General features: G+C 37.5%; 1 protein-coding gene across 7 annotated transcripts in view; it reads right to left on the reverse strand.

Moving 5' to 3' along the window:
* LOC145994950 (paired box protein Pax-5-like) overlaps positions 1-27,987 on the reverse strand; it is a 288,640-nt gene that overhangs the window by 216,509 nt on the left and 44,144 nt on the right. For 6 of the 7 annotated variants that reach the window (XM_083131471.1, XM_083131476.1, XM_083131469.1 and 3 more), the window contains exon 3: positions 21,887-21,916. The exons of the other annotated variant lie outside the window; for it this stretch is intronic. In XM_083131471.1, coding sequence (XP_082987597.1) covers positions 21,887-21,916 — 30 coding nt within the window. The remainder of the gene's footprint in view (positions 1-21,886; positions 21,917-27,987) is intronic. 7 annotated transcript variants of the gene reach the window in all.

Here is a 27,987-nt window from a genome sequence, read left to right on the forward strand (position 1 = left end):
CTTTTCATAATAATTACAACATTTTGGACGTCATTATACATGTTTATTTGAGATGCCCCGCTCTGTCATGCTCGCTGAAAATAGGACATGGCCGTGAAATCGTAGGAAGTCATTTCTTTTGACGTTTCTTTCTTATTACATAAAAAATATTACTCTTTTGCCTTAGAATACGCTGTTACGAAGGTAAAAGAAACTAACGAAAGACTAAAATTAAATGGTGTGACAACTGTTATCATATGCAGATGATGTAGACTTGCTGATGGGATGATGTAAATACAATTAAGAATAATTCTAAAATATTTTTCAAAGCAGCTAAAGAGATAGGTTTGGAAGTTAGCAAAGATAAAACTAAATATATGCTTACAGGCCGAAATCAGGTGTTAGGTAATAATCAAAATGTAATTATTTATAACAACTCGTTTCAACCAGTTTCCAAATTCAAATACTTAGGAGTAATACTAACAAATGAAAATGATTTTAAAGAGGAAATAAAAAACAGGCTCAATTCAGGAAATGCTTGTTACTTTTCTCTTCATAAACTTTTGTCTTCTCGTTTAATATCTAAGAAACTAAAAGTTAAAATATACAAAACAGTAATTTTGCCTGTAATATTATATGGAAGCGAAACTTGGCCCCTTACATTGAAAAAGGAATATAAATTGAGAGTATTTGAAAATAAGATCCTTAGGAAAATATTTGGGCCTAAAAGGGATGAGGAGACAAGTGAGTGGAGAAGGTTCCATAATTTAGAACTACATAATTTGTATTCATGTCCAGATATTATTAGAATAATTAAATCAAGAAGACTTAGGTGGGCAGGCCATGTGGCACAAATGGGAGAGGAAAGAAGAGTTTACAGGATTCTTGTTGGGAAACCTGATGGTAAGAGACCTGTAGGAAGACCAAGACGAAGATGGAGGGATAATGTTGATATGGACCTAAAGGAAATCGGTAGGGATGGAAAAGAGTATATAAATCTTGCTTAGTATAGGGACAGATGGAAGGCCTGCGTTGCTACAGCCATGAACCTTCCGGTTCAAGAAGGCTAGAGAGTTAGTTAGTTAGTTAGTTATTACTTTTTACAGAATAATAAAAGAATGAAAAACACTGCATAAATTCTTCTTCAGATGGGTGTTCGAATCTAAACAAAATAGTGTGCATGAGAAGGTAAATACCAAGATCTGCGCATCAAACACGACTATCGACTGCGAACGTATTTATGCTATTGATACAAAATGTCACGAGAGTGCTAGTTACGATCTTCAATTAAAGCTGAACGGGACAAATTAAGGATGAAAAGGAAGATTGTATTTTAGCAGGAGCCACACCATCGCAGCTGGAGGATCATCTAGGGAAGATGAGAGGAGAAGCCATGTTCTACTTTTCGCTTGTCTGCCCTGGTAACGTCCCATCGTTAAACTGGCCAGGACTGCTAACTGTTCTGTAATCAGGCTAGTTGTCCAATTATACTTTTCTCAGAGGAGAAACGGCTGGGATTAATCACTTGTCTCAGCCCCACGATGCAATCTCAAAACGCAAATTGTTAAGCGGATACCGGTCACGAACTTCGGACAATAAGATACTGGGGGCCTGGTGTAATAATACATTCCTCCACCACTTGCCCAAAAAAGTCTTGCGCACCCCGCCCCTCTCCATTGCCGTTTGCTTCCTCCTGTTCGGCTCCTGCTTTCCACTTCCTTCTTAGCTTCTCTCACTTGGACACGCGCGACAACAAGTTACATTGATCGATTGCTGGGATTTCCACCGATTGGAAGGTTTCCACTGCATTTGGGATGTGCTAGGAACTTAGTATCAGCTAATTTAATCTGATCCCGAATCTTATTCCTTCCTCCTGAAAAGTGCACGAACTGTTCTCTATCAAGGAAGTAACTCCCGACAGCATTGTTGTAGAAAGTGGCTCACAGGAACAATTGTTTCGTAGATATCGGTCATTGTTTATTATGTAAGCGTTCTAAAGTAAACATTTTATGATGGGCTTTCTCCTGTAGCGGCTACTACAACAATTACTATCATCAGTGAAAACTTTAAGGATATATTTACTGAGTTTTGCAGTTTATGCATTTCATCACTCATGAATAGACCAAGGATTTTAGGTTATTAACCTATTTTTCCTTTATAGGTATGTAAGAAGTAATGAGTTATGTCAGCGTTTCGTTTAAAAAAAAACGCAACAAGCGATGGTTTTATAGTGCCTAAATAAATTTTTTGCTTGTTAGAACCTATTTTAGGTTTATGTGCCTAAATCAAGCCTATTTTTTAGGTTTTTATACAATTTTAAAGGTTTTACAGGATTTTTATGTCACACAGAGACATTTCCTTCGTTTTGCCAAGAAATAATTCAATGACGAACGTGTTTGAAACGTACTCTCTGTCGATTTCCCTTCCTCCAAGTCCATGGGATTTTTCAAAGCTCTAAACAAAGCAAAATGTCTGGTGCCACATGTTACCTGTACGATCCAAAGTGGTCTGATCCGTGTGGTCTTACTCACCTTCGCGTTGCTTTGGTGCGTTGTGGCATTCAAGCCTTGGAAACTAACATTTCGGCATTGAAGTTTGCACCACTGACTATGTTTTTGTTGTAAGATTATTTTCAGCATACAAGATGATCCTCACAGACAAAATTGCGGAGTTTGACTGTGGTAACATTAAAAAAGATTGTTTCGTAGCTATGCTGCGAGGAGTGGATTTTAATAGCAAATTTCCAATGGTAAGTTCTGCTATCGCCGTAGGGTTAGGCAACACACAAAGTTATGCAAGATAGTGCGTATTTCAGGATATATGTGTCCCATTTTCATTGCTGGTTACTACCTAATCAGCAGTATTCAGAAATATTAAACTATTTTAAGTTATTTGAACCTACTTCAGGATTTTTTCGAGCCTAACTTTAGATTTTTAGAACCTATTTTAGGATTTTTGGAACCTATTTTAGGAACCTAAAAGCACACAAGGGATAGCTTCACTTTTTAAATACTGTTTTTTTTTAACAATGAATGTAAGTAAGTAAGAAGGTGGCAAAGCACAATAAAATAATTTACGCTTGAAGGATGTTAGGTAGAATTTACGCAGAAGCGACAACCGACAGACGACACATGTTGTTTGAGGATTTCACCAATGGAACGCAGACTAGTGCGGCCTGTCATGCCACTACTGTGTGAAACGTTGCTGCTGATTGTCTCGTACCCAAGCGGCATATGTCGCGTGTCGCTTCGGTCTGAAATCTCCCTAACGTGTCTACACAGTAGCGGAGATTGGGGGCGGGGGGCAATTGCTTCCCCCACACTTTTTTTTACTTTTGGCACCGCACTGTGCTAAACCTTATCTACCAAGGGAAGTAAACTGTCCTTGCCCCCCTAGTTTTGGCATCTTGCCCCCCTCCCCCCAGTTTTGAAACACAATCGCCGCCACTGTGTCTACACATTAGTAAAATTAACCGAAACGTGATCCAACGTATAAGGTCGGTTGAATTAAAGAACTTCAACGTAAAATTGTTCTTATTATATCATCAAACCTTCAAACGCTAGAAGGTAAATGCATAATGAGATCAATGATTTTGCTTCCTGATATGATATGACTACTTTTTTTCCAATCCGCTAACAACTACACAAAAGTGCCAGATAATGCGCAAAGAATAAGACGTTAGATTGAACACAAAAGCTGCATATCGGCCGATCGTTTGTTTCGGATGCTGAAGTTACAAGCTTTTTACCTCGCAAGGGGTCCTTGTCTGAGCGCCTCGGCTGTTGTCCGGCCGAAGGTAGTCCCTGTAATCCACAGATTCATGTCACGATAGCCAAGTATCAGGCAGTTATCTGTCGTGTCAATCTGACACCTGACGCATCAGAAAATGAGAGAGGCGAAGGCAGGGAGAATGGGAATGGATGGACGAAAATAAGTATAAAAAGTATCTGATGATAAGCTGGCATCAACGGTTTTGTTCTTGGTTCATGCGCACCGTCATCTCTTTCCGGCGGAGAATTCCTCGGCGAGTTTTCGGATCTTGCAGCTGCAAGTTGCCATGGGGAGGAGAAAACTTGTAACTGTAATCGCAATAGCGGGAGTCATTCCTGAGTATAGGGATGGACGATATCGGATATTGATATTGCGATATATCATCAAGAATATATCGTCACAGATGATACGATACGATATTTTTTCCGTATCGTGATATCGGCGATATATTGCCTCCATGATATATACATCGCCAAATATCGTGACAATATATCGCTACAATATCGTGACGATATATCGCCAAATAACTTGACGACATATCGCCGACATGATATACATCGCCAACATATCGTGACGATATATCGTCTAGTTGATATCGCATGGACTATTCCTGAGCAGTGGTAGAGTGGGAGGGTGATCCCAGCACTCGGAATGGGAGCTTTATGAATGAATGATAGGTTCAAATAATGCGATAATTAACTTGGTGTTAGTCGGAGAAGTGGTCAATATTGTTCCGCTCAAACCAGCCTTCAAGGAGTGGTCATCGTAACGGGCTGTGACGAAAGAAATCCTGGGTTTCAATCCTGGTCAAGACATGGACGTTTTGATTGTGATATAGAATACTTCACTCAAAATTGAAAACGATAAAAAGTAGCTGTTGAAAAGGAAGTTTCTCTAAAACATATATAACTAAATAATTACTTTTCAGTGTAAAATACCTAACAAAGGGTAGGACTCGAAATAAATAGGTTATTTCTGTTAGCAACTGTATAGGAGTTAATTTCTTTGGAGGTGCATTTTACTAGAAGGGCACAGATGATATCGTTGTGAAGTGAATTTTGAAATGTATGGAGTTCTTTTCCTTTTAAATTTAAAGCAAGCGCAAAAAATATATTAGAATTTACGTAAGAAATTAAAATTGTGAAATCACACGTTTCTTGAAATAATATTCTTGCGTGTCCAATACTTGCAACATTTTGAATAATCATTCGTTTCTCAATGTAAAGTTTCTTGGCTTTAATGATTTTTATGTTTTCGTGAATGAATTCTACGCCAAAGGAAATTATATTTTTGCTAACATTAAACATATAATATATTGGAACAAACCACTTTTTGAGTGTTCGTTCATCTTGATTGTGCTCGATTCAGGGTTTCTTTGACCTCACATCCTTCCAGTTTCTCCACAGTCTTGGTATTTTATCGTATCAAAGTGGAGATCGTGAAAAGGAAATATTCTCTCTACTACTATTCATCTACTTAAAAAGATCACCGTAATTCTTCGTGGTATTTGTCTATTATACTTTACTTTTCTTCTAAATTTATTTCTGCAACAATGACTGTTCTGCATATGCAAGGTCATTGCATTGAATTTGTTCAACCCAGACCTCTGTGGTTAAAACTAACGATTTCGAAACATTGGAAAATGACAGGTATCGAAGTATAGCACTTGCAAGTTACTAATTTTAATTACTTTCTTTCGCATTTACTGAGTTATTCCCTGCTGTTACTGCTAGGAGCCACACGAACAGACGCGCACACTTGATTGTCTCCAGTCTGCTTTCTCACGAGTCTCCGAGAGAAATATTCGCATCAAATGCCTCGGCTGCGTTCCTGCCACAAGACGGATGACCCTGCTCCTCTTTAGAGCAGATTCCTCTTCGCTTTCGTCATTCCGTTCTTTGGCATGTCATTTTTATCGGAAGCCACTGTTATTTTTATATATATCTCTCTCTCCGTGTGTGTGAATTCTCTACCTACCTTTTATGCATCCTTTCTCTACACATACTCCACGACTTCAGGTTTAAACACGTTCCTCTTCCTAATACACATGGCCAATTATATGAATGCTTGCTTATTCAAGGTTCCATGCTAATATCAACATTATGTTCAAAGATCAACGTGGGATCTGTAATATTAAACTCTACCAGAATAGAACATAACTCTTGCAACGTAAATGTTCATTAAGATTGATTGGTGTTTTAAGTCCACTTTATGCACAGTATGGCTAATCGGGACTGGACCTACAGTTTAAAGTGGGATCCAAACTACTATGTGCCTCCCCCGGGTATCGAATCCGGGACCCCTTGATAACAAGGAAATGTTCATTAAGAAAATGCACATATCTAAGTAAGAAGGAAACATAAGTTACTCGTACTTTGAACAATATAGCACACGTGATCATATATAAATTCAATAATAGGATCTATACAGGACTATTTGACATAATTTGTTCACATCGAATGCAAAATGTAATCAATCAGCGATTCAAATTATTTTTTTCTTTTTTTATATATTTTTCGCTTATAAACTATACATACATTGTGCAGTTTTACTATCGTTAATTATAAGTTGTTTATTATATACTAAAAGTACGAACACCAGACTTCAATCTTGGGCTCAAAGGATAGAACTTAACCATATCAACATTGTGCATTAAAATATATAATGATTCAATGATTTCATGTTTCCACAATTACATATGTAGATGCTTATTTAGCTACTATTTTTGTGTTAATAACAACTTCAAACAACCTTCAAATTCCCATTAATTTGAATTGTTGTTTTAAGTTCACTTTATGCACACAAAGGCTAATCATGGCTGGACCTATAGTTTAAATTGATTGATTGATTTGGTGTTTTAAGTCCACTATATGCAATGCACCCGGTCGAGAAGACGTACAATGGCTGGGGGTTCGTCGGGCTACCACCCGTCACTACAATACTGGTCTAAGATCTCCACGCTATAACAGGTGACGGAGGAACAGTGTGGGAGGGAGACCAGCAGTCGGTAGGTAAGCCAAGGCTCTCAAGGGCTGTCGCGCTGTGGGTTATATGCAATGCACAGTAATGCTAATCGGGACTCGACCTACGGTCCGAACCACTATGTACCTACACCGGGCATCGAACCCGTGACCCCTTGATTACAAGGCGACGACGCTACCACTGCGCCATCGGGGAGGCCCCCTATAGGTTAAAGTAGGATCGGAAGCACTATGTGCCTCCACCGGTCATCGAACCCGGGACCCCTTGATTACAAGGGGATGGCATTACCACTACGCCGTCAGGGAGGCCTCCCATTACTTGTTAAGTATATTTAAGAGGTTAATAAATGACGCCACTCTTTATAGAACTCAAACGTGTAAGGAATGTGAGTTCTTGTATCACGCATGTCAAACGGTGCACCTACATCCAGATTGAAGGAAGCGAAACATAAGTTGAAGCGACGTCAGAGGAAATTTCCTGCAGAACACGTCTGACTTGAATTTTCTTTTCGCCACAGAACCTCGAGGAGTTCCTTGGTGGTCCTCTGAGCTGCATGAGCAGAGGCTGAATGTGTCTCGTCACCGCCGAAGATGTGAAACCGCATCCCGTCCGCAGGCACCCACCCGCCCACCACAGCTGCGAGAGAATACCCGGAGTCACGAATCTCTGCAAACTGACGGACAAGAACAAGACGCAGGAACATCCGCGTTTACATCCATGCCCACGAACTGCAAATGCATGCTAACTGTTCCCTCCGCGTTAACGCAGGCATGAGCTAGCTGTCACTGTTGGCTTCAACCCGTACGCCCTGCTGCAGATGATCTCTGTTTCACAGCATTCTGGTCATGGACGAGGGAGGTGCTACCGACTAAGGATTCTTCTCGTTACTTTTGTAAGGTATTCTGTTGCTGTGCAGATGGGCCTAACAATTCCTAACCTACAATTCCCCTTAGTTCTGATAATGCACACGTGGTTAGGTTAGGAGAGCCACGTGTTTCGAGTTCTTAGCAATTACGTAGTTTCAATTACTGGTAGCAGCTAGATGTGTCCCGCACCATACTCCTCTGCACATATCTATAACTTCCATATTTGAGAAGATGATGACGTGGCGCGGAAAGGATTTTTTTTGGACAGAGCTGAAAGCAAACCGCCATGGAAGTTTATGTTAAACCTCTTGACATCAGAATTCACATATTATTTTGGGTGAGGGAAGGAAGGTGTTTAAACTACAGATATTAATTTGGACGCTTTTATATAGGCTGGGGTACGGTGGGACAATCAGACTGTATGAGACTCTCCAAATCATCTTCTTCAACGATTTCTCGTTCTGCTCTTGCAACATATTGTTATATTAAAAATTCTATCATTCATTGAAGGCAGAAACTACACCCCGAATTGACTTATATCACCTTTTCCCACTTTTGCCCCCATTATGCTAAACCTTGTGTACTAAGCGAAGTAAACTGTCCTTGCCACCTTAGTTTTGAAAGCCACTGGCTTCGACACAAAGATACTTGAAGTGCACGAGTTGCGTTCACGGTGGAAGCTATGATGACTCTTCGACTTCCAATACTATTCGCTTAACCTCTTCCGTAAGATTTACATGAACCTGACCCAAAGTCACGCGAGACAGGGGCTAAACGTTGGGGACCGTGTGTTTATCACCTACTATTGTTGGAAGCGTGATGTTGCGTGGCGCCGCCAAGTTGCACACTAACAGAGCTGCGTTTGGTGGGGTGAACGGCGGCGGTTCTTACCCTCAAGGGCCATATTTGATGGGTAGTTAACCAGCTAATCTCCACAGACACGCAACATTGACGGAACGATTAGTATCACTTCAGATGTATGGCATGGCAGGTAGCTGGCCCCCAATGACGCTAACGATCACCTTCCCTGCACATGCCAAATGATCGCGACAATACTAAATGGAGGATGTCAATAATTTTAATCGGCGTGATTAAAAATGCCACAGGGACAAAAGTTTCTGTGATAAAGCCAGCAAACCAACTGTCAAGAGGAATGGCATGTAATCAGGGAATTGCCGCATTTTGCCTTGCCTTCTTTTTCTATTTTACCTGTTTGGTTTTTGTGTGACGAAGTTTTTTCTGGGTTTGGTAAAATTCCTCAAACACACACACACACACACACACACATGTATGCCAAGAAATTTGCCCAGATCACACACACATACACTATATTTCACCAAATTAGTATAGTTAATAAACCGTGACTGCATAAAAACATCTAAAGTGGCCTGATTTAAGAAACTGGATATTTATTTATTTATTTATTTATTTATTTATTTATTTAAGTCTTGGATTATACAGGGTGTATCATAAGTAATAGCGTAAACTGACACAGATGAAAGTACACGATAATAAAAGCAAGAAAGTCTCAGCAAACATGGGTCTGCAAACGAGCCGTTTTTGAGAAAATTGCGAATGTGTGGTTACAAGCCGCCACTGACTTCATTGTTTGTAAACGTCGTCCTAGTTGGTAAAATGCTAATAATGTCTGCGAATGTGTGGTTAGAAGCCGTCACTGATTGCATTTTGTAAACAACGAGTGCTTTACTACTTGTGCGTTCCGAGGTTTGCTCTTTGTTGACAAAACAGAACATTTCCGAGAGGTGGCGTTGTAATCAAACAGGATGGATACAATCAGTACAAAGAATTGCACATGCTTGTTACTAATTCCGAAATGAACCGGGGGTGTTCGAAAGAATTCGAAACTCAATGCGGAATCGCGTACAGTATTGCATCCAGATGGAAGGACGACACTTTGAACACCTCCTTTAACAGGAACGAGTGTACAGTAATTGTAACATTTAACATACTAACGTTTGTTAAAGTAAGTGGAATGTTCAATAAAAGCAATGAGATCTCCAATGACTTTTCTTACTGTATCATTAGCATTTTACCAACTAGGACGACGTTTATAAACAATGCAGTCAGTGGCGGCTTGTAACCACACATTCGCAATTACCTCGAAAACGGCTCGTTTGCAGACCCATGTGTACTGAGATCTTTTGCTACTATTATCGTGTTCTTTCAACTGTGTCAGTTTGCGCTATTACTTATGATACACCCTGTACGAGTATAAAGAAGAAAACAAGAAACACCTGTATAGTTGAAGAGGGCTCTCACATCTGTATACTTTGAAATTCTTTAAATTACCGTACTTGCTCTATTAAAAAACACCAAATTTGCTTTGTTTCCGAGAGTTTTCTCATTTAACTCCACATGAAGTTGAATTGATTGGCGGCAAGAGTGTATTTTATTTTGTATATAATTCCACTGCTCTATCTATTTAGGTTAATCTCGACGACGTGATGAAGAAACGAGTGATGGTTAAATGAAATTGGTCAATCGGAGGGAAAGTTGATAGGTTCAGATTATGAAGAAAAGGTAACCGAGTTTATATTCTGTGTGGTTACCATGACGACGCGATTTTGTTATGTAGATGGTTGAACATTAAAAGGATACATGGATATATTCTTATGTTTTTTGATCTGTTATGTGTAAGTTTACGTAATTAAACCGGTGTTGTCATGTTCACTGGCTTTTATTTCATCTGTGATAAACCTAAACAACGGAGAAGGAAGACTTCTATTTGTTTAAGTCCACATTATGATCAGATAAGTTAATCTGGACTTCGCCTACAGTTTAGAGTGGGATTCAAAACTGTTCAATGTGCATCCACCGGGGAACGAACCAGGGACCTCTTCATTATGAGGCGACAGTGTTACCATTACGCCATCAGGACAACTTTTTAAGCTATTTGGGTGTAATTTTTGACAGCATGATTTGTAATACTGTAGAATAACCAACGATTTATAGGCAATTTTAATTTCCATACTGCATGGATTGCATTTATAAGGCTGTTCTGAGCATACCGCTTCGTGAATACACAATGGCTAGCATGTTGGCACATGCGAGCACACAATCAGTTTTACAATTCAAGGCGTCAGCTTGCACTCGCCGCTTGTGGCCGCCGTAACTCACAGCGATGAACTCTTAATTGGAACATTTTCATATAAAATCGCACGGTAATTGTTGCCTCTATATGCGTTTGTTGTTTGGATTATTGCTGTGCATATTTCACGCTAGCATATGTCTGGGGGGCAGAATGACTGGGGATCACCATTCCTTCGCTCATTTTCTGCCAGTTATTGCTGCAATTAATTTTCAGTTCAGACTGTGAAAATTACACAATGCAAACTTTTTAAACGTATGGTTTGCAATCAGGATATATGTGAAGGGGAAATGGTTAAAGCAAAACAAGTTGGGAGCTAAAATATCTTTTTCACTTTTACGAGTCAACAGAATGTTGGGAAAATTAAATGGAAACTTTAGTGTGAAGCAAAAATGTAAATATTACTTCCAATAATTGGTAACTCTGAAATGGAAATGATATTGAGAATTCTATTTGTCAATTCAATGAATCATTAGTGACGCTATCACTTTCTTATCACTGTAGACGTAGAAGTGCTCAGTAATCACCATGTTCCAGCAACTAAGATAATAGTGGATTCTAGTTTCATAGAAAAGTGAACCTTAGAAAAATGGGGACTGAACACCAGTCCCTAACCTAGACGTCTTCTCAACGTAACTCATACCAAACCTAACGCACATTTAAATTTAATGCACTATTATTCAGTACTGCTTGTAATTGTTTAAATCCAGTCTTACATTCTGTTACAGTATGAACACATTTTGCTTGACTATATTCTCTGCTCTAAAATCAGATTTTTTTTTCTCCAAACTCCTGACAAATATTTTTTAGAATATTTTACATTCTAAACAGTACCGACTTGGGGAGGGGGGAGACAATTTATGCCGCCTAAAATCCCTCAAGAAGGGCATACGTTATGTACAGTCACAGGCAATAAAAATTAGACACATGTATCCTGAAATACTCGCGTCCTGCAATGCGTTATGTGTGTTGCATAACTCAACGGCAATGACAAAAATTACCGTTGAAAATTTGCTATTAAAATCCACTCATTGCCGTGTTTAGGTAACGCGTTGCAGGGAAGCGAGTATTTCAGGATACAGGTGTCCCTCTTGTCCACTCCCGCAAACTTTATTTGAATTTGTCACTACTGGCATACAATTTAAAAGCGATGGCACGAATTATAAACAAACAAGGATAATTATAATCATATATAATATAATATAATTATAATAATCCACTGCATCTAATTTTAGTGAAGATGCATTTTACAAATATATCCATAAACGTGTGCAATTTAAAAAGTCACAAACTTTGAACCGGAACGTAAATGTCTAAAAAATAGACTAACGACCCGTTAATGCAATAGTTGTGGAACAGTACAAGTGCAAGGGGCCGATTTGCATAGCACCAACCGTCCGAGAAAACTCTAACGAACTTTTTTGAGTTTAAAAGCCTTAATTGTTGTTTTCTCCGTTTGAATCCGTTAATTCCTTGGGAGTCATCTGCGAAGCACGTGGTTGGTGTCACAGGTGCCGTCTCAAGGCGGAAATTCCTCGTAAGGATTCCGTTGGGAAGCGTCTTCAACATATGGAGGAATCGTTACGTCCTCGCACATGTTACGCGTGAACTGGTCATCTTCAAGGTCGTTGCAACACAAACAAACAAGCGTTGGTTCTATTCATAATTGCACAGTTTCCTCTTCATTTAAACTGTGATGAATGTATACGTTTTTGGAGTCAGGAATTATCACCTTTTAAATTTAAAAATTAGGTTGATTGATTGAGTTTATTTTACTTCGCTTTTCTGCTACTTTTGGCTAACTTCGGACATAACTTATATTATATTTATACAAAACTTCATAATAATAGAAATGTTTGGGTTTTTTATTGAAGTCCATTTTATGTACAGATAGGCTAATCGGAACTAGATCTACAGTTTAAAGTGAGCCGACCTCCGTGACAGAGTGGTTATCACAGCGCGCCGAGGCGCCAGGGGTCCCGGGTTCTAATCCCGTCCTGGACCTTTGTGAGGGTTGCTTCATCAATTTCATCATATCATCGCTCGTCCTCATCTTCACGATTAACCAAAAAGGGGCAGAAAAGCGAATTTTTTGTTCCGTGTGTATCTCAGATGAATGGCTTATGAATGCTGTCAAGTTGCAAATTGTTATTGTTGTATTTTGGAGTCGGGCTTGGGTGTTTTTGCTTTAATATTCTCTTGTCTTTTATGCTGAAGTGGGTCATTTATTATCTTATGTGTTTGTTTGTAAGGTCAGCTGTTTGTGGACGCTGTTTTTTTCACATACTGTTCACTCCCAAGTGTGCTATTATGTGAAAATCTGACGCAGATGTATGAACTTGTCTTGACATAAATGGCCATGAGTTCATACGATGAAAACGTTTTCCTGCTTGAATAAGCGAAACAAAAGAATGTAGGCTGGAAGCAAGACAAAGGAATGGAACAACATCTCAACTTCGTTATTTACCGAGTTGAACTAATTATTAAAATGGAGCACATTTCTCCCTCCGCTCATTATTCCATATCATCGATGCTGCACGTGCTGTTGCCCAACGGTCTTGTATCTCTGAGACTCCGAAAGGCCTCGACAGATTCCCACAGCAGGGAGAAATAATGTGGCTCGAGGAGGTTCCCATTCTGCCTTGATTACTGTGGTTTTTAGAGTCGTGATATGGAATCTAATTAAGATTTAGTGGATATGCGTGGATACTGTGTTGCTGAAACTTTTGAAACCGGCGCGTGTAACTGGAAACGACTGTCTTTCATTCAGATGAGGTGAAAGGGAGAATGAAATGCGAAAACGAAAGATCGGTCGGTTTACATTTCTTCTGGCTCCAACTTGCTGGCCTCGATGTTGGTCACGCTTTTCTCAAAAACTGATGCCAAAAACAAATTCCACTTTTCAAGATAAATATTAATACTTCGGTCTGTCTGAAGAACTTACTTATGAGATTTATAGGTACAATTCATCCCATTATTTAAAGAACTGGAACGATCAGAGGTAGAAATGAACTTGATTCGCTAAGTAGCTTTCATGACAAAGAATATAAATTTCCTACCAATTACCAAGCAATATACTACTTGTCAATGCGTGTATTTGGAGCGGGGAGTATGTAAGAATCTACATATAAAAATAGATGTATGTATGTTTGTTCCGGCATAACTCTCGAACGCCTGGAGCAATTTCAACCAAACTTGGTACACACAAGACTTACAATCTGGAAAGAAATGCTGTGGGGGTAAGACACCCCTCGCACTCCTAGGGGTGGGTGGGAAGGGGTGACATGCAAAAATAATCGAAAACGGCCGATATTAGAGTGGAATCAATAGTTTTCGGGATCGCTAAGATGAATAGTGAAACTACGAATGCCGTTCAACTCCAAGTTCATTACCTATCGACATGGGGGGTGAGAGGGGGTGAAAATGACGTAGATTTGTGTCGAATATATAGTTTTCGGAGTCACTAAGCTAATTGGTGACATTCACGATGACCAAACTTGGTACACATATGACTTACAATCTGTATAGAAATACTGTGGGGGTAAGACACCTCTGGCACCCCTAGGGGTGGGGGTGGGAAGAGGATGACATGTAAAAATAATCTAAAACGACCGATATTAGTGTGGAATGCATAGTTTTCGGGGTCCTTAAGATAAATAGTGACACTCCCAATGCCGTTCAATTTATTTATTCTTGCTCCTGGAGGAGAAACTAAAAATGTTGTTTATAATTAAGTTTTGAGTTGAATTAATATTATAGTGAATTTGTAAAAGATTTTAATTTATAATTTGTATACTGTACTTATACTTTTAAATACCTGTAAATTAAATTAGTTACATTTTACACTATAGTTAGAATTCATTATTTTCCTGTTTAATAGAAGATTGGAATAAATAAATACCCGGGCAACGCCGAGTAATTAGCTCGTATATATATATATATATATATATATATATATATATATATATACATATGCGCGTTAAGAACTAACGATTATAATAAACTGCAGTTGTGAGAATTTTAGACTAGGTTATACGAGACGAAAATCAATTTCCTAGATACGTTTATCGTAGAAAAGGAAATTTTACAAATTAATTACATAATATTAAAAAATGAATGTAAAGCAAGGAAATAATCTGAAAGTGGCAGAATTTGATCAACGACATACGTACAGTCACCAGCAATAAAGAAATACACCTGCATCCTGAAATACTAGCTTCCCTGCAAGGCGTTATGTTATGTGTGTTGCATTACTCTACGGCGATAATAGAAAAGTTTCAATGGCAACTTCTACCGCTGCCGTCGACTCAAGCAACACAAATAATACTTTGCAGGGAAGCGAGTATTTCAGGGTCTAGGTGTCCCATTTGTATTGCGAGTGACTGTACATGTCGTTTAATAGCATATTTTAAAGATAATTAAAAAGTCACATGCGTAATCGTGAAGATTAGAATTAATAATAATACCCAGAAATAATGGAATTGTAGCTCAGGACCCTTGACTTCTTAGCACTGTTTGGTACATGTGTCATTGTTTTTATTCTATCCTTTAATTCATCATCTTCTTATTGTCGTTATTAACAAAGAGAGGTGGAAAAGCGATTTATATAATAAAACTTGCGAATTGCAAGCCAACAGACAGATAATCACAAATCTAAATTCTTGTGCTTGACGAGTATACATTGTCAGAATTACTAATTGCTCTGTTTATGAAAGTTTCACACCGTTTGGAAATTTACTAATCAACTTCTCAATCAGTACATGTTGCGAACAGGATGCCAATGAAGGTGACGGTTGAAAGAACTAAAGGAAAAATACGTTAACGTCTGTTTAATTGAAGCTGAAATAGAGGCAAAAATGGGAGCTTGCAATTCATCCACCCCCTCCCTCGCTTCGGAAAAAACACTGCGGAAGTTGAACCATCTGTTGAGCAAGAAAAAAGCCATGTCTCCCTCCCCAGAAGGTTTTTGTTTTCTTTTAGACAAATGACTGTCGACTCACGAAGCACTTCTTCGGCTCGCCCTTTGCAGTTGACCGTGACAGCGAAGTGCCAAAATCGAGTTCCAGATGGCGCGATTTAAAGGACTTGGCTGGAAGCAACTTACAAACAGCGATGTTCCTTTTTTTCTTTTATCTTCCTGCCATGGAGTTATGGAGAGGGGGATTAGGCATCCTGTCGATAATGGAGGATGGCAATTATTATGCTTGTTATTTGCTAAAACATGTGAACTGCATTTGTACATAACGCAATTCCAGGCCGAAGTTTCTGGCATAGGCGTGTGTATGTAATGAGTAGAATTCCGGTCTTACAGTCAGTTATAACATTTTCTATTTATAACTAGAAAAATTCATTCTGGCAAAATGAGTGGAGACTTTCGGTTACTTAATATCTGACTTTTTATTCATGTTTTATATTTTTAAGTAGCATAATGTGATCAGTGGAGTTCCCAGGAGGGTGAAGAGAACAGATTTTTTAGCCCTGTTTTCTTTCTCTAAAGATAACGTCGTATGAAGAAAAAGGCAGCAAAATATAGAGAAAGCTGCTAGAAAAATGAACCCTTTACTTGAAACGTTTCTAGGCATGCTCCTGAATCTGGTCTCGACTAAGGTACAGTCACCAGCATTAAAAATGGGGCACTTGCATCTTAAAATGCCCACTTTCCTGCAATACGTTAAATGTGTTGCATAACATTATGGCGATAAGCAAACTTCAACATTGACATTTCAAAACCAAGTTCTGCCAACGCCTAGGAGTTAGACAACACACATACCGCATTGCAGGGAAATTTGTATTTCAGGATGTAGGTGACATTATACAGGGTGTACCAAACGTCTCATTACCCCCCCCCCCCTTTTGAATTGTAGACAAACTTGCAAAATGTTATTTTAACAGCATGCGTATGATGAGAGGATAGTATACCATTAAATCAGACCAATGACCACCATTTACTCCAGATGATCTGTGTGCACACCGCCATTTTCATGGCACAGTATTATTCGCCTCCAGGTGCGATGTGAAATCCTCCGTAACATAAGATGTCAGATCTGGATTTCAGGTGGCCATTTTAAGAGAATACCTCAATGATGTGTTCAGAGACAAATGGATTGGACGAAGATCACCAAATTTACCAGCATCTCTAAAATGGCCACCCCAAAGTCCAAATCTGACATCTTGTGATAATGTGCTATGGGGTCACATCAAACAGAAAGTCGCCTATAATCGTTATCAGACAGCTGGGGAACTTCAAGAAGCTGTTCGCAGTAAGTTTGCTTCCCTCACCATGTTACGGAGGATTTCACATCGCACCTGCAGGCGAATAATACTGTGCCATGAAAATGGCGGTTTGCACACAGATCCTCTGGAGTAAGTGGTGGTCATTGGTCTGATTTAATGGTATACCATCCTCTCATCATACGCATGCTGTTAAAATAACATTTTGCAAGTTTGTCTACAATTCAAAGAGGGGGGGGGTAATGGGACGTTTGGTACACTCTGTATATTTCATGTATTTCAGGATGCCATTTCTATTGCTGGTGACTGTACATTAAGTAGATCAAATTCATGAGGAAGGTCGCTATTTTTGAGATCATGTTTGTCTCACTATGATAATGTTTTCTCAGAAGCACTAGATAATTCATTGAAAACATTTGAGGACGCATACAATAGTATTATAATGAACCAAAATTTTAATACAGCTATAACTATATGCAGTTTAAAAATGCTGACCTTGACTGATATACTTAATTCGAAAGTGGAATTGTTACATTCCTCACTTCTAAACCAACTATCAAATTCTGTAGATCGGATCGGCATTCACTGTTGGTGAATATATACATTTTTCTGTCACCACTAACTTTTTAGACTCGTCACTCTAACTTTTCCACATTCTCCGAATCGTATCTTCAATTACTATTTGTATACATGTTCATACACACATATATGGGTACATGTGCAAGTAAGGTGAAAACAGATCTGAAACCAAATAATTGTTTTTCAGGTTACAAATATATAGTGCAATATATGCAGGCGACTGTTGAAGTTCGTTTCGAAAAACAATTTATTTGAGTGCATTTTGAATTTGATGTACACGTAGCACCAGTAAATTTGACTTCTCAGTTTGTTTACAAACAGACTCACACTTCCGCATGATTTCATGTGAAATTAGTCATAATACGATCACCAAAAACTACACGTCAATTTAGTGAAAATATAATTTGTGCGTAATTTTTTACGTCATGTACATAATACTTTTGCGGAAGAAGAACGAAGCTGTATTTCCGCAATATCACGCATTAAATTATTCGCAACAGCAAAGATTTTTAATTGCGTCACAGGACGGTGGTCAGTACTGAGTGAGACAATCTATTAGTCAGATATATTAACAATAAATACATTACGCAATAACCGATTCCAGGGCACGCTTCTCTCCCATAATCCGTTAGTTTTTTCTAAGGAGTCACCCAACCAGCAAGGTCATGTTTTTAACATCCGTAATGTTCAATGTTGCGATCAGCGCCTGGCACAAGGTAGCAAGTTTCAATTCACACGTTCATCAAATGGGATTGTGCGTGTGCATGTATGTGTATACAGCCATATAACAGTCCTATTCGAAGTTATCGAGGCGGTCAAGTGTCCATGACGAAAAACACGCGTGTGAAACGCTCCCATGAACCTGTCTTTGCGCTTCAACCGTCCGCATATCCTGTAAACATTCATGGTGTGTTGGTAACCATTGACGTATGTACCAGGAAATAAATATAAGCATGGTCATTTACAAATTTATATAAATATATGGAAATCACTAAACGCACTGATAAACATATGCTTACTAACGCACCGTGAATGCTTGCTTAAAGGATATGCAACCGGTAGAAGGGCAAATACAAAACCTCAGAGAAATAGGCCTAGCATATAATATATATATCCTACAATTTATGTTCTTTGAATATTATCAACAATAAATGTAAATAATTTCAACTGGCTGAGTACAGTTAATAAATAAGCAGTGATTTTGAAACATTTGAAACATGTTATTTTTTTAAAAATAATAATAAGTGTTCTCAATAGTGAACTGCCATTTACATTTTGTACCTTCCAAAATATTTTGTTTTGATTCTCTTAATTCCCTCTTTGACCTTATTCAGTACGTTTTTCATCATCCATCGATAAAATTATACAGTTTGTCAAAATAGGCTACAGGTAGAATGTTCAGTGAAATTCCGTGTACTTCTTAGTTTTTCACCTGTCCATTTCATTAATTTCTAAACTAACTTGACTGTTCATTTCCTACGTGAGGACTCATGTATTTAGCAAAATTTAATGTCATGATGTGAGGTTCAAGAAACACAGCAAGGGGGAAAGCCTAGATCCAATTCTGCTTACTGTATGTTTCGTACAATTCTCAGAAGTTTCATCAGTTCATTTTTCCATTCTTGTCATCGCGATTGAAGCAAATGTGTAAGGAAGTTACTAATAAATAAATAAATTAAAATGAAATGCAAATGAATGAGTGTCTACAAGCGCTAAAACTTTTGTAATTTAACTCCGTTTCCATGCAATAGGCAAATATAGCTCATTGTTTGTGGCTACTGGTAAAATTTTATTAGAAGTACAAGCAAACTTCTGCTCAAGTCTGTAAAATCGGTGCAAGCTCTTACACAATTTTAATTTAAATGCAACTCGATATGGAAGAGGTGCGGTAGGGTGTAATTCTTACAAAGCTATGTCCAACAGTGCAAGGAAAGTTATGGAGCTTCACTTCATTGTTGGTCAATTTTCCGTAACTTGAGACCTTGATTAACAAAACAGAGAAAGCTAGTTTTTAATGAGAATCCTTGTTACGAAGGTTACATCTACATATTATGAATCATTAGAATTCCCTCAAACCCTCCACGACTACGCTTCGTTTCCAAATCCACAACTCGAGCCTAATGAGACTATCGTTGTACAGTAGTTGTTACGCTCATTGGAATATTCTTGCATTACGTTTGAATCCAGCGGAATCTGCATTAAACACGTGTACCAGTGAAAACATTCCACGTGTAACCAATATGGCGTTGCAGGACATAGGAAATGAAAAGCAATAATGCTGCCATTGATGGCTCTGATCGTAGCTACGACAGTTTGCAGCCATTTTCATTCCAAGCCCCAATATTCTTCAAGTCTTAAATATACCCATATGAATGTACAAATTATGTACACAAATATTATAGTCACGTATGACGTATTTTTCAGTAATTACATTATTTTTTTAATATAGACATTACATTTATAGAAAGTATTCTATCATAAATATTCTACTCATGTACTTGACTACGCTATGATTTGTTATTTCTTTATTATACACGAGGAATTTGTGTTTCTCTCATATTATTATGTAATAAGTAGACCTATACAGTTCTTAATTATATTTTCATAGAGGTATTTGGAAAATTCCAATAGTAGTGGTGGTGGGGGACGGATTCTGGTAGCTATATACTCTTCAAGCATATCGGGATTTTGTAAAACTTATATACATATATTTTTTTCTACAAGTTCCAACACTTAAGAACCAAACATATGGTTCTATGTAAAAAAAATGAAAAATATTTTTCTGCTTTAAAAATGGCTAAATTTTGGTCTATAGGTCTGTATTTCACAAGTTATGATAATTTTATTTAATATATTTCTGTACGCTTGAGTACTAAACAGCAAACATTTATAATTATAAATTCAGGCAATATTTGATAAGAAATATGAGCAATTTTTGCATTTTAATTTGATTGATTGTTGTCATATTTATTAACCGTTGCTACCAATTACAATCTTCCCATTACTTTTATAAAATATACGTGTAGTGTTACGTAAATATTACATTTTTATCACAATAAGATCAGTTATCTCAACTATGTACAGGTGATGTGATAACTGTTAAAATTTAAACTTCTGAAGTAACCTTTAAACCTGCACCTGAACAGATTCTGAGAGCAGCGTTGTTGTACGTGAGTCATAATTTTTATAACAAAACGCTGTAGGATATCCTGTGGGTATACATTAAAAGCTTGATTGGCTGGCATTTCTATTTCCCAGATAGAAGACCCTTTTTTCCTCCTGCGAATAGACTTCACTCCGAGGTAAAATGGCGGAGGAAACAATTGAAGAGCGTGAAGCTGACAGGAAGTGTGTTATCAAGGGCGGCAGGAAGCGGGGTGTGTTGGGAGAAAGCACATGCGTGGATTATTGTGAAATGCGAGGGCGGTTGACTCGGGGAATTTCAAATGGCAGTAGTGGAATGGGCACTTGCATGCTTCAGGTCAGCCGGCAGGTCAATACCTCCACACAAAGAGCCTGCCGCTTAGTGACGTGTGCCACTGCAACAAGTACTTCGGAAATGATTCCAATGAATTTCGAATTAAGCAACTGGGAAGATTAAATTCTTTGTGTGGTATTAAATAAATATATTTTTTTTGTTGTTCGTGTTACATTTATATATAAACCATATATTTTAAAAATTTCCTGTGGGGGTGAAATACCAGCAACTTCTTTCGAACTACATGGATATTATATATAATATGCCCTCAAGGGCTAATTTTTTTTAACGGGAGGGGGATTACCCTTCATCTCTCCTATAAATACCATCATTTATATAGTGTTTTGCTGCTGACGGCAGTATTAATTGAATGTTCTGCACAATGCACAATGCACGTTGCAAATCGTTTGGAACCCAGACGTGAGAGAAGAATTTTGTAATTATGGATATTTTGCGAAAGCTTTGCAAGGTCGGTGACTTAATGTGTAACAATAAAGTGATCCAAATGAAACCAAGTTCACTGATAAAGCAACGCAATGTCGAGGAGAGGTCCACATTTCTTTGCCAAGTTATCACTCTACTCCTGTATAACGAACACGCTCCTCCTCAACACAGAAGCCAAAGAAGCGAGAAGTCACACAATCTGGAAAAAGTTATAGCAATTGCGTTCTGGGACTTTTACTGTAGATGCAGATTATTTTTTCAAGTTGTGAAGACTGTAATACTACCTTTATGATATCTCTCGTGAGGTCATCCATGTTTTGGTAATTTTAAATCAAATTTCCTTTCAAAATTGCCAGTTTCCTTCCCTTATTTATTCGATAGGCAATTCTGAAATATCTGAACAGATATGTACATCAGAGAGATTATAGAAAAATGGTTGTCACTCACCTTCCCCTCCAAATCCGCGGTCTCGACCTTCTATAAAGGAAAACAAAAAAAGAAATCACGTGGCGGAAAACGAAATATATTTTTCTGTCGTTATTTTGGTTAATTCAATGTTAGTCAATTTTTGACTTTCTATGTACAACCAGAAAAATGCTGAATGTTTTCCAATGAAAACGCAATCAGAAACTGCAGCAAGGCCTTTGGAAAGGTTGCGCGTAGCACTTTAGTCGTGGAAAACATTCAACTTCATGTCATTAGTTAGTTTCGGTTAGTATGAAGGGGAAGTAGCCAGAGGTTAACCACAGATCCCCCAAAAAATCTCAAGCACAATAAAATCCATAAGGTTACTGTTTTTAAAGGTGTTAATAGAAGAATAAATATAGACAGCAAACCATTTGGATGACTTAATAACAAAACCAAACATAAATTAATGCGAAATTTAATATATTAATTTTAGGAATAAAGCAGCTCAAAAACTTTACAAATAACATTCTCATAAATTTTAAATAAATTATATTTGTATAAAAATACAAGTTCCGTCACACATTTCGAGAATTCTCCACTCATTTCTGTAGTTTTTAACTGTCTTAACTGTCCTACGAAACGTTTTGTTATTCTTATTGAATTTTTAAAAAACGCACTTAAAATAGACCACGCTTGGTTAAAAAGTAAGAAAGAAAGGTCCTCTAACGTAATTTCATAACATCATAACATTGATGAAATGTTATTTCAAACGTTACAGACACGACAGAAACTTTGACCTAACCATACAAAAAGAAAGGTGTTTCATGAACTTTTGTGCTCAATTCACAAACGTAAATTATTCTCTGTATTCTGATAATTTCTCCTCTCCGCCGAGTTCTTTCGCTAGGAAGGTGACAAAATTCCGTCACATTGCTGTCACGCTTGGATTCACAAGTCGCCAGGTTTTCAGTCAAAAAGCTACAAGCTACTCGCAAGATCACGTTTCACAAGAGATCACGATTTTGGTGTTCTTAGGAGCATTTAGAGGGCAACGTCGCGAACTGAACGATAGTCTTACGGCCTGGTTATGGAAAAAATAGATGGGTTTATATCTATAATACGAGAACCGGCAAAAAGACGTAATGTCGGAAGTAAAATTATAATAATATTCAGCCTTACTCCTTATTTGAAAGTTTATTTTAGTTCTTTGTTTAGGGGTACAAAAGTTTTAAAAATACATTTATTCCAATATCAATATTTTTAATCAAAAGTTTTAACTTCGTACTAAACTTCGAGAATAGTTAACTTAGTCTATATTATGAACATTGTGTACCTTGTATACAATATGTTCAATATATCCCCCACCCCGTAGTGTGGGTAAGTTATGCAATGTACTTTGCAACAACCTCCTACAACCTTCACTATATTAAGTGTTTTTATGGATAGTTGGTTGTAAAAAAAAGTATTCATGTACTATAGTAACTAAATTTCCATAAATGAAATTTATATTTTGAACCATGCAAAGTTAAAATGAAAAATCCCTTCATAAAAATCTATTTAATTTATATTCATATAGTAACCCATGAACATACTACATTCAACCTTACTTACCATGAAGACTTTTCAATCTCTATTATTTCAGAGATTACATAAAAAAAACTGAATGAGGATAAATTTTCATTTTAGAAACCTTGGGGGGCAAACGCAGTCTAATATATTTCACCACTGGATCTCGATTTTTCTATTACTTTTCTTTGACTGAGTTTCATTTTCCAATAATAGTTGAATAATTACATAAAATTAAGTGATCTAGGGCAGTGGTTCTCAAACTTTTCTTTATTGTACCCTTTAGTCGTAACTAAACGTCTAACGTACCCTCAGCATAGGTTTTCTCCGAATACTGTTTATTTTGGCTGCCTGATCGGTGGGGCTTTTTTGATATGTTGGGAGGTGTGTATCTGCAATAAAGCAAAATGGCATTCGGGTTGTATGTAGAAAGATGGTAAACAATTAAAAATTAGAATCCTACATTTATTATTTTATTGGGTGTTCTTACGTTTACAATCTTTATGATTTGTTACAAAAATAAAAATGTGAATCACATGAATGCTAAGAAGTATAAATGTTTTAATATATTTTTCCAGAGTTATTGAAAATGTAAAGAACAAAAATAAGTTTGTAAACAAACTATCAAGCACAATTTTGGAAATTTTATTGTAAATTCTTCGAGTTTCTGGTGAGAAGGATGTGCCTGCATAGCCTGACACAGTTTCTTGATGTCTGGTTGGGCACTTGAAACTTCCAAGCGGAGATTCGGCTTCAAATTTAGTATATTTCGGTACTTGTTTTTTAGGTACACCATGGATGAAAACCCACTCCTCTAACGGATTGCGTACCCCCTTCAAGTTGTTCATGTACCCCTAGGGGTACGCGTACCACAGTTTGAGAACCACTGATCTAGGGTCATCACACGTTTTATAAAATATGTGTTTGTTGAAACTTAGGTACATATTGTTTAAAAGTTTAATATTTTGTAACAAAAAATCATATATATACATGTAAATAAACGTTTTATGAAACAAAATGTAATAGCACAAAAGTAATTTTCGTGTTTTATGGAATCTAAAAACTATAGTTTAAATGGTTTAAGGTTGCATGAAATGCTCAATATTTAATTATAAATAATAAGCATTATGATTTAAACACTGTGAATTTCATGTATTCTTTGATGCCATAGCTTTGGACGAATAGAGGTATGTTGTTCGATGTGCTGGTTGTAAGTAAGGAGCATTACTGGAAGGTTTTTACAAGATTGGATAGTATTGTGCTGAAGATGGTAAATCTGATGAAAAGGCAGATAATGATTACAATCGGAGTAGGAACAAAATGGTACAAGGAAGTGAGCGAACAGTTGTTGAATAAGAAGAAACCATTGCATTGTAAAATTGTAGAGTGTACGTACAATACCTTGTCCTCGCATATTTGTTGAAAAGAAAGGCGGAAGTTGGAACTTTTCATTTTTTTTCAAATGTGCTGCGGTTAGGAAAGTACATAAAGTGCATGTGTGTTAACACCTATGAGGTAAAGAAGATGCAAGAAGTCTGTTAAGAACACTGGTAAATATGTATGGAAATGAAGACATGTCTTGACCGTCGAATGGCTTAATTGACCTTCAAATTGCAATTTATGTTTGGAAACTTATGTAATGCAGTTTGACATCAATGCAGAGTTCCGTGGAGGTATTCCTCAATGTCCTCGCATGTGAGGAAGACATCTTGGGAGTTCAATAATTCCACGTTTGCACTTTGGGCAAGAAGGTGAAGAACTTCTTTAAGTGTAAACCGCTGTTTCTCTTATCACCGCCATTACTTTCCACTAAGCAAATTCTACCTCAAGTTCATTATCTTCTGACAGAATATTGCCCACGAGGTGTGTAGGGAAAGGGGTAGGAACAGCACTCTCTTACTTGTCACACTCCTTCGTGTCCCTGTGTTAATAAGTTTAGAAGATATTATTTTTTAAAATATCACTAGAAGGAGATGCAAGAAACGATAAGTGTACCTATGTAATCGAAAGTGCTGCAGAAGTGGAAGATTTTCAGTAACCTCTCTGGTATTTCAGTTGAACAAACGCTACGCGATAATGAAGAGAAACTTGTGGACACTAGCCCTTCATTGTGTATGTATTTGGATACTACAGTAACTTAGTTACAAATAACAATATTGGATCAGAAAATGTAATAGAATATGCCGTGGAAATAATTAATTATCCTTACTTTATTACAAAAACTAGGCTCATATCCAACTTACTTTTCAGAGTGGTCACATTTCACTTGTAAACGAACAGAGGAAATTCTAGTTTTACGGAAGAACTAGCGCTCAAGATTTTTTAACGTGGTTAGTAAAATTGTAATCTTCTTCTTCACTGTTTCTCACAATAGCAATAATTTCCTGGACGTTCTGAAACCTCTGAAACAAGCGGCATAGAAAACTGAAAGAATCAACAATGTTTAGTAATGATTTATAATTGGTTGTCCGCGGAACCCATCCGCTGGGTCCATTTTTCGTGGTGAACATCATAAATTTTATGGTCGATTTATTAAGTCCCTAAGATAATTTACCCATAAAAAAACTAACAACAATTTCCTAAAAAATCAAGAGCTTGGCTTGGCTTTGAAAATAATTCTCTGAGCCATTAATTGGGGAACCTACGAGGTTGTGGAAATATTAAGGAGAGCGAAGTAATAAAGTGAAGACTCGATTGGAACACAACTGAAGTCACACCAACTAAGCTCTATCCGCAACTCCTGTGCTAGCAGTCACTACGCTCTGTACAAGACTTAGAGCAACATATTACTCCAATTAGCATATTTTTGATGGTACCATAAAGGCACGTCTTCAGGTTTAAACAAAATTACCACTTCCTGGTATAATTGGAGCAGTAACAATACTTGTCATACTCCTTGGAAGTGGATTTATCTGTTGATAAACCTAACTTTCACTGGAAAGTTTTCTTTCTCCGTACCGACGCTATTGTGCTTTGTCTGTTCTTCGGAGGCCAAAAGGAGAGAGGTACGAAGTGCTAATAAATGAATGACGTGTATTCTGGCAGCTGCAAGCTTTGGGCAAAGTTCAAAGCACTTTGTTAATGCTCACCTTCCATCTAGTTTTATGATGGTATTTTTGCTGGAGAATTCCTTCAAACTCGTTTCATACGTTTTCCACAATTACAAGCCTAAAGTGCACCAAATCGTGATTTTTATATCCTTACGTATTGGAAATAATGATGCACTTCGCAGATAAAAAACGGTTCGTAAAATAGTCATAAATATCGGTTGTGCCCTGACCGTTCTTCACCCATGATCATATTATTCCAATCAAGAATGTTTTACATTGTGCCGACTCACACTGAAGGATTTGCAACTTAAGCATATGCGGCTTTTATAAACCTGGTTATTTAAGCGATTACCCTATTTGCTCACAATGGTAGCCGCACTTCTGTCTGCAGTGCCTCTTTAAATCTTTTTAGGACCTAGCAGTAAACTCTGTTGTTACAGAACTGAAGAAGGCTTTCGTGCACAAACAACAGAGAGATCTACTCTGGTTCAGATAAGCATCTATTCTAAAAATAAGAAAAAGAAACCAACCAATTTCTTAACGTACTCGTGTCATTGCATAACACTGCTTCTCTCCCTCCTTTGACTTTCTCCTGAAGAGAACAAGATATTTGATTGTGGAACTTTGCGAGGGGATAATTTGCAAGTTTTGTAGTTTTGATATGGAGTTTTGTGCACGAGAGCGGCGGGGATTTACCCTCTGGACATCGTAACTTGTCGAGAGCGATTACAAAAGGTTGATGCGAAACATGGACCAGACTTTCGAATAGCAGAGATTTAAGAGTAAGGCAACCGGAGATAAGAGATTCGGAAATGTTACCGTGATAAATCTGAACTGCGCAAATGTTACGAACGAGGAGGGGAAGAAAGGATGGCCGTTCCTAATGAAGTACACGGGGAGATACAAGGGAAGATATTTCAACGGACACGATGAGGTGATGGATGCTTTTATTGAGCCTCGGATCCCTGCTTGAGGAGGATCACTTGATTGGCTGCTACCGCATTCGAGATGAAGATGGAAATCTGAAACGACTTTTACGCAATGGTTGAATGTGCTCATTCGCGGTGGTATAATAACTGTTTTGTTTCTAGCAGTACATATGAATAAAACTATGTGTATATTTATAGAGGTGTCATTGGCGTTAATTGATTCCTTGCTAGCTATTATAGCATTGTTGCAAAGTTTATACTTTATTATTATTATTAGTATTATTAATTATTATGATTTGTTTATTGAGTGTAAGCCAATGGAAAGATGATTTTTAGTAAATAAAATTCCGATAAAGTATGCTAATTGTTACAAGCTTGATTTTTCTGTCATATTCAAGGACATTTTTATCAATCAAAATAAGTCTTAGATAAAAGTAGGATAGTTGAACTTTTCACTAATCAAATAACACAGAAAGAAAATGCATTAGATTCAATTAATACACTTGAAATGCACGAAATGATTCAACCGTATTTGTAGTTTTTGTTTTTTTAAATCGTCGTTGATTGAAACTTCTGATCCTATCCATTTTTTATT

This window comes from Lepisma saccharinum, chromosome 11, assembly GCF_977018435.1.
Source record: "Lepisma saccharinum chromosome 11, izLepSacc3.1, whole genome shotgun sequence".
NCBI lineage: Eukaryota > Metazoa > Arthropoda > Insecta > Zygentoma > Lepismatidae > Lepisma > Lepisma saccharinum.